This window comes from Epinephelus moara, chromosome 8 (assembly GCF_006386435.1).
Source record: "Epinephelus moara isolate mb chromosome 8, YSFRI_EMoa_1.0, whole genome shotgun sequence".
Classification (NCBI taxonomy): Eukaryota; Metazoa; Chordata; class Actinopteri; order Perciformes; family Serranidae; genus Epinephelus; species Epinephelus moara.
In genome coordinates this window covers 37,503,037-37,511,734 of record NC_065513.1, presented here as the reverse complement: position 1 = coordinate 37,511,734, position 8,698 = coordinate 37,503,037, and the positions used below count along the sequence as shown (strand labels likewise).

The 8,698-nt window shown below is 40.9% G+C and overlaps 1 protein-coding gene across 1 annotated transcript; it reads right to left on the bottom strand.

Annotated features, from left to right (window-relative positions):
- Nucleotides 1-6,499: 6,499 nt before the first annotated feature.
- On the bottom strand, nt 6,500-8,041 carry LOC126394786 (nuclear factor 7, brain-like). Its single transcript, XM_050051862.1, has one exon. It carries the CDS (start codon nt 8,024-8,026, stop codon nt 6,590-6,592), a length of 1,437 nt encoding a protein of 478 aa, XP_049907819.1. The 5' UTR covers nt 8,027-8,041; the 3' UTR covers nt 6,500-6,589.
- Nucleotides 8,042-8,698: the final 657 nt, after the last annotated feature.

The window sequence follows — 8,698 nt, the reverse complement described above, 5'->3', positions numbered from 1 at the left end:
TACACTGTGACCTGTAAATTTTGGCTTGTAATTTAAGCTTTTCATCGACCTTCTCAACAATAAAATGATGAATATATCCCTCCAATGCGTAGTTTAGGCCCTTTTAGTTACTTCTCAATAGCCATGTTTCCATCAGCCTGTTTAGATGTGCATCTAGAAGTATCACATCGGAAAATTATGATGGAAACGCCAAAATTCAAATTAAAATCCCCTGATTCGCACAAACTAAAATATGCTCGCTTTAGCCAGGTTTTGGTTGATTCGAAAAAATGTTGATTCGCAAAACCAATTCCCCAAAAATCATCAGTTGCCTCCTACGAAATGCCGTGTACTGTGACACCTGCCATAGCGCCGGTCACTGAATGTTGATAGTTTTTCCGAATGAGTGGAGGGGGGCGTGGCTTAGCCATAGGTCAATAGGGCCCCTCATAATAGCGTGCACTTGGGCCCATTCTAACTACCTTACGCCAATGATCCTGCCAACATTTATGCTTTAGTTTCTCATTCTGTGCTTTTGAATTATATATGAAACAACAACCAGGGAATGTTTTCCATCATGTTATTTGGCTAAACAAAATCAAATCTTAATTTTTCTTGAACCTGGATCTTTCAAATTACAGGATTCTTACCTGTGAAAACCTAACTGGAATTGTCTGTAATGGACAAAAACGCCACCATTTTAAAAATCCCAATAAATCGCCTAGACCGCACCAGAGCTGAACATGACAGAGAAATCTCAGTGTGACAGATTTTGATATCAGTTTTATCACAAGCCGGTCCGACACTGAAACATGGGAAGAGTTTCTCAGTGCAAGTGTCTCTGTAGATGTGAGTCATGTCTTCAGGGTCGTAGAAGGACACCTCCCCCCTGTCTTAATCCAGCTGGACTCTGACCAAGCATTTCAGCATTCTCAACGTCTACTTTTCATGTTAACTTCCTGCTGTCACAGGGTGAGTAATTAGGAGAAAATGCTGCTATGTCATTAAGTCACCAGCAGATGGTGTCAGGATGTTTTCAGAGGCAAATATTTCACTTCAATTCAATACAGTAAATTCATGTACAATTCATTGCACATGCATCTAAAGGGAACCATCCAGTTTGATTAAATGTTAGTTATTCACTTAAAACACAGCTCTCATTTCAACTTGTATAATATTGTACAGCTCACTATGATTTCCTCACACATGATCATTTAGGCTATTCATTCACTCACTCATAACTTTTACCCTAATTTTCCTGCTCAGGTTTACAAGAGGACTTGAGTCTTTCCCATCATGCATTTGTTGGAATGATTCTTATCATTATCAAGTGATGTTTTCATTTTAGTTGAAAACAATCCATAAATGTTCTGTCAGTGTCTTTGCAATCTGTTGGAGGTGAAAATATCATAACTTTCATCTTTCAGATTCAAATTCAAATTCAGCTGTCCTTCATTTTCATTGTGCAAAAGTACAATGGAATTCAGGTGCACTCAAGGACCAGGTTCATATATAAAAATAAAGGATAAATAGTATAAAATATTGGGGCGTCGGTGGCTTAGTGGTAGAGCAGGCGCCCCATGTACAAGGCTGTTGCCACAGCTGCCCAGGTTCGACTCCAGCCTGTGGCCCCTTGCTGCATGTCACTCCCTCTCTCTCTCCCTCTTCACACTCATCTGTCCTATCAATTAAAGGCTTAAAAATGCCTGAAAAAAATATCTTAAAAAAAAAGTATAAAATATTAATAAATAAATAAATGCCTCTACTTCACTCGCATTCTACACATTTGTACATACACTTAATACAGTCATCACCAACATATGCAGTTAAATTATCTTTTAAAATTGTCCATGCATATTATTGCACATAAAATAAGTTATTGCACTTAAAGAGGCAACAGATAGGATTCGTTGTTGTTTTTTTAGCTTGGCGCCACCTAGCGTCAGTGGTGTTGCGTCGCACTGTCGCAACGACCAAATTGACCGTGGGGATCAGAGATCGCTACTTGACAATGTCCACTCAAGTGGTATGTTCGAATTTCTCACATTTTGGTTTTCAGAAGCTATTATAAGTCTGTTATAAGCTGCCCTAAGTTAAAAGCTAACGTTATTATAAGTCTGAGTAGGCTTATTTTGTAATTACTTCGGTCAGTCACACACAAGTAACTTAGCTAGTTAGCTAACAGTAGCAAACTATTGTTATTGCTAGCTAGTTTACATCTATGGATGTAGCTTGTTTTAGTAAGTTAGATAACGTCTGTCGGGTGGTAGGTCAGGTTCTATCCCTTATCAGGACAAAGGTCTGGGTCTCGTTCCAACATGGACCTGGGAGCAGCCAGAGGGAACGTGAATGTTTTCTTTTTCTTTTGCTAGGTCGTTTTTCACTTGTCTCCAAACTTTGGCCGTCTGCCATTGTGCTCGTGACTCAACTATCTCATGCCCAACTCCTCATAAGGACCTGCTCCAGTCCCTGATTGGCTGACAGACCAATTTCGCAATACATGACGCGTTTCCTGCCGTAAAGCAGATTTTTGCCACAACATGTCAGCACCGGTGGCAGAAGCTTATTGCAAAGCCACAAAGTAACCTATGTAAACACTGATAGTCTGATTTTACTGTGGCCACTACCCTGTGCAACCCACCTTATTTTCATAATGATATATTTAGGAAAAGATGCTACCTGTTGCCTCTGTCAGGAAAAGAACCGTAATGTGTTTAAGTGAGTTCGCTTTAGTTTAAACTTCAGTACTGTGATGGCTTTAGGGTAGAGACTGTTCATTAATCCTGTGGTGCATGTTTTAAAGGACCTGTAGCATTTTTTGGAGGGCGACAGTTCCAACAGGTGATGAGCAGGATGGAATTAGTCTTGTTGTGTATTTTCTGCAGACAGCGGGAGGTGAAGATGTCGTCCAGGGCAGGTAGCTGTTGTTTAAATGATTCTCTGCAGAGACTTTTTATCTGTTGCAGAGCAGCTACCATACCACACAAGGATGTATGTGAGGACACTCTCAGTGCAGTCAAAGGAAAACATTAAGTAAGACTGGACTAGATGTTCTTCTTTATTTATTTATATACATCTTCATTTGCTATGGATTTGCCTGATTTGCATTTGCATTTGCCTGGAAAAATTATATTTAGGTAGCAGAGAAGTTGTTTGGTTGAATGGTTGAATGTTCTGTAAACATTCTCATCATACTGTTACGCCCCACCGTTAGGCGGCCCTATGGGGCGAACAAAACTCCAACACTGACAGAAAATAACCTCATAAACACCTTTAAAACACTCAAATCCATGGGATTTATTACAAATAAAACAAGCAAACAAGACAACAGAAACCCCACACTGAGAGGCAGCAGGACAAGCTCTTAAGCACCTCCCCCATGCCAGGTGCACTACACCTCATTAAGTAATGCAGCATACCTGGGCAGATCTACAATGGAGGAAAAAAGGACAGCAGCACAGAACACATACAGCTGTAACAATACACAACAGGATAATGGCATACCTGTGACAGAGGAAACAAGAGCTGTCAACATGGCAGTCGGTGAGTTCTTTCATGTTGTAAGTCTTCTAATATGGCAGCCAATACTTCTAATCCACCACAAGTCAAAGGCAAATATTGTACTTTTTACCTTGCTACAGTTGTTTTATCACTTTAATTACTAGTTAGTTTGTGGATTGTGGAACATAACGAAACATTATTGATCCCTGGGTGAAATTCAAAAGCTACCCAGCAGTTTATAGGCAAGGCAAGTTTATTCATATGGCACATTTCAGCAGCAAAGCAATTCAAAGTGCCCTACATAAAACAACGAAAACATCAAGACAAGGTGCAAAAGAAACACACTGTAATAGGACATTTAAAAGCAATTTTTTGAAAGAACTAGTGTAAAGTTAAAATATACTGAGACAGGTTTAAAATACAAGAATAGAAGTTACAGTGCAGTTTAAGAAATGAATAAATATTTGATTTAATAAAAGGCAGCAGCAAACGGATAAGTCTTCAACCTTGATTTAAAATAAATTTTGTTCCAGATATGTGGTGCATAAAAACTAAATGCTGCTTCTCCATATTTAGTCTTGACTCTGGGGACACAAGGCCAACCTGTCCCACAAGACCTGAGAGGTCTGGATGGTTCATAGTGTAACAGGAAGTCAGAAATGTGTTTGGGCTCTAAACCATTCAGTGCATTGTAAACCAACAGGGATATTTTGTAGTTTCCCTGACAGACAGGAAATCGGTGTAAAGACCTCAGAACTGGACTGATCTACTTTCTTGGTCTTTGTGAAGACTCAAGCATTCATTCACACACATACATATACAAACACATAGGGTATACAGATACAAACGAGAGGATCACACACACGGCTCAGACAATCAAACAACGGAACCGTTAAAAACAGTTACATTCAAGAGTGGAGTAGTTTGTAATCATGATCTTAAACTGGCGTTTAGATACAAGTACATCAAGTTGTAGCATTTGCTGTAAGGTGTTCCAAGTATGTGCAGCACAAAGACTAAAGGCAGTTTTCCCAAGCTCAGTATTTGCACAGGGGACTTCAAGTGTCAGCCAATCACTTAAACGAGTGGAATAATGACTATTGGACCAGTTTAATAAGGAGGAGATGTGTGACGGTAAGTTTCCATTTAGGGCTTTGTAGATGAATAGAAACCAATGTCTGTTAAGGATGTGCACCCGACCTTTTCATATAGGATGTAATGATGTGTAGAATAACTGTCACTGCTAATAAATCTCAGGGCGGATTGATAAACTGAACCAAGGGGTTTAAGAGTGGAGACAGAGGCATGTCTATAGATGACGCTTCCTACTGAACATGGGAAAACTAACTATGGTCCTGTACACATATTCAATTTTTTGTCGAAACTTCCTGATAAGTGTGTCTATGTGAAATTTAAATGTGACTTTTTGATCCAACCAGATACCAAGATATTTATACTGTGATACCCTCTCAATACTGTGACCATTGAGATTGGCAATGTGTAAACCAGTGTGCAGTGTTAGAAAAACAATACAGAACTGTATCATCCGCGTACAGATGGGCATTACACTTTGTTATGCAGGATGTGATATTGTTAATATAAATAGTGAAGAGGACGGGACCCAAAATTGAACCTTGTGGTACCCCCTTTAACAGGGGTAAAAATGTAGAACAGTCATTTCCCAAAATCACACACTGCTGCCTGTGAGAAAGGTAATCCTAAAACCATTTACAGGAATTACAATCAAAGCAGCAGCGTTTTGAATCAGCTGCAGCTGTCTGATCGTTTTGTTTTTTTTAGGGAAACTTGTAAAGACACTGTTATAGTTGTCGAGTTTACTGAGGACAAATGCATTGACAGGTTTTTCCAGATCCTGCGAGACATAAGTCCTTTTATCCTTGATATGTTCTTGAGGTAATAGTAGGCTGAAATTGTAACTGTCTTCATGTGGCTTCTGAAGTTTAGGTCTGAGTCCATGACAACACCAAGATTTCTGGCTTGGTCTGCATTTTTTAAGGGTGCTTTCAGACCTAGAGTTGTCTTGCTTTGGTCCGAATCAGGGACTAATTTTGTAACAAAGATGCATAATTGCCTAGAGTTGGTTCGTGTTCTCACGGCAGCATTTACAAGCGGACCAGATCAAATGCCTTGCGCGAGAAAGCTGCTCTTGATTGGTCAGAATTTCCATGAGGGAAAAATCCAGGAAGTAAAGCAAACGTTGAAGAAGAGTACACTTGCAAGATAAATGTGACACTTTCTAATGTCACAATGGAGGGACAGCTACGCAGGTTGATTTTAGCGCTGGTCATTGTGGACTATATTGCTGTCATTGTTCATTTTAGTCAAACCATACAGTTTGAAAACGAGGCGCGGCTCCAACTAGAAAACAATGTTTTGATGCATTGGATGTGCTGAATGTGCGTATTAAGGCAGTACAGGAGGAGGTGCACGTTAATAATCCTCCAGGACTGTAACATGCTCATGTTTAACACAAACAATGTGTCATGTGACTGCAGTTGGTTCGGATCGAGGTCGGACCACGTTTTCACCACAAACGAACCGCACTAGAGTTCATTTGTAACCAAACCAAGACCATCTCTTCAAGAAGGTCTTGGTTTGGTTGTTTTGGTGTGCACCCGAGGGCGATTGCTGTGTTCACACCTGCCCAAAGGAACCGCACTTAGGGCGCAAACAAACCGGAGTTCGATTGAACCGAACCGAGCAGGTGTGAAAGCACCTTAACACTGCCAATTGGAGCTGAGAGCTGACTTTTGATCATTCCTTCATGGCTCCAAAAACTATGACTTCAGTTTGATCTTTGTTTAATTGAAGAAAACTGTGGCATATCCAGTTGTTGATTTGTTCAATGCCATCAGTCAGTCCTCATACTAGACCATAGTCCCCTGGTGACATGATTATGTAAATTTAAGTGTCATCTGCATAACTATGGTAACATATTTTGTTATTTTCCATAATCTGAGCCAATGGAAGCATATAGATGTTAAACAGAAGACTTTTACCATAGTATTTCTGCTCTGTTTTATTGTGACAAAAAAACTACCATCATAAAAACTCAAAAAAATCTTGACTTCACCACCCTTCCTGAACATCAAATCAAATGAACACAAATCTCTCTTTGACGGATTTTGAAATTATTTGTTACAACATCACCAGCTTTTCCAACACACAAATATGGGAAGAGTTTCTCAGTGAAAGTATCTCTGTGAGTGTAGATGTGAGTCATGTCTTCAGGGTTGTAGAAGGACACATCCCCCCTGTCATAGTCCAGCTGGACTCTGATCCTCTGGAGACTCTTCTTCACTTTGACTTTGTTACCAAGACCATTACTGTATTTTCCACTGCGATGAATTAAACACCAGATTCCACCTTTTGTGGAAGCATGTATCACTCCTTTCCTGTCAAATGACTCTTTAGCCACACCTACATTCCAGCCAGGATGGTCTCCCACCTCCACCTCCCAGCTGTGTTTCCCTGAGCTGAAGCCCTCAGAGCCCAGAACAGTGGGATACTCAGTGCATCTCTCGAGATGATCAGGAAGCTGCTGCTCTGTGTCTCCACATCTCAAACTGGTCAGATCATCGGACAGATAGAGCCAGGGGTGTGCAGTGTTTGGGTCCAGAATGACAGGACTGAAGTGGACCTTGTCCTTCATCTTCTCCCAGACTCTGAAGGACAGGTTGCCCAGGTGTTTGGCCACATCTATCAGCGTTCCTGAGACCAGCTGCGGATCTGACAGTGAGCACTGGACTCTGGCTCTGCTCTGAGTGGCTTTATAACTGCTGAGGAATGGCACCTTGTGTTTCTGCAGCTCTTCTTCAACAGCACAGATACTGTGTGACAGAGAGGAGATCTGCTCCTCAATCATCTTCATCTCTCTGCTGATAGTCTTCCTCTTCTGCTCCTCTTCCTCCCTCAGAGCTGCCAGTCTGGACTCCTCTTCCTCTTTCAGGAACTGCTGGAGCTTGTTGAACTCTGCTCTGATCTGCCTCTCTGTGGACAACAGCTGCTTCTTGGAGTGTTGAATCACTTCATTGTATGTTTCCTCCACTTGTTTGTATTTGTCCCTCTTGTCCTGCAGAGACTTTAAGTCAGATTTCAGCTGGTCCTTCAGCTCACTGACTGCTTGTTCTATAGGAACCACCTTGTGACTCTGGTGGAGGGAAATCTCACAGACAGGACACACAGCTCTATCTTCATCCATACAAAACAATGTAGTCTCTACATGATGTTTACTGCACACCACCTCCATTTTCTTCTCTGCGTTTTCTGTCTCAGATGATCCAGCTTTCTGTCTCCCAGCAAAGGAGTCAGCCAGTTCCTTCAGTGCAAAGTCCACAAATAGAAAATCTTTTGAGGATTTTCTTTTACAAATGGGACAGTTTTTGCTTTCAGCTTGTTTCCAGAATTTCTGCAGGCAGCTTAAGCAGAATCTGTGGTTGCAGCTCAGAGACACAGGATCTTTGAAAATCTCTGAACACACATGGCAGTTCAGGAAACTTTCAACAAGAGCAATTTTCTCAGCCATTTGTCTTGGTATCTAAGTTATCTTTAAAAAGCAGGACTCACCAAGTTACTGCCCCTTCCCTTGACTGCTTAAAATCTACTTTCCAGCACAGATCTCACACCCTGTTATGGCGTCTCAGCTCTGTAAATACTGTCAAAATGTAGTTTTAGTTTCACTTCCTGCTGTCATAGGGTTAGCTAGAAAATGCATTTCCTGCAGAAGATGCAAATGAATGAATTTTAAAGCATTACTGGAAATGCAGAAATAAAGAAACTGCTTGAAAAATCATGAAGCCCCAATGCACTGCACTCCAGAAGGCTGGAGTTGAACCATGGACATTTGAAGGTGTGTTGATATGTGCTGTAAACTGCTGCTGCTGGATAATGTTTGTCTTTTTAGTGAATTATATATATATAAAACTCAACTCTCCCCCTGGGATCCACTGCATCATTGAAATGGTAAAGGCTGTAGTGGTGGTAGCAATGTCACAAAATGTCCCCCCCCAAAAGCCATAACTGAGAACCAATTAGATACTGTTGCAGGTGAAATTAACAATCCATCAACCAGGCTGATTGAAAATGAGCACCAGAACATTTGTGTCTCAGTGTGTGTTTATGCATGCAAAAGTTGAATAAAACACGTTTGAAAGCCCTGCAGTGTGTGACAGTCTGGCTCAGATTGTGTGACACTACT

Excerpts from the sequence above, each read along its gene's own strand:
- LOC126394786 (XM_050051862.1), bottom strand. The coding sequence starts at position 8,026 with ATGGCTGAGAAAATTGCTCTTGTTGAAAGTTTCCTGAACTGCCATGTG.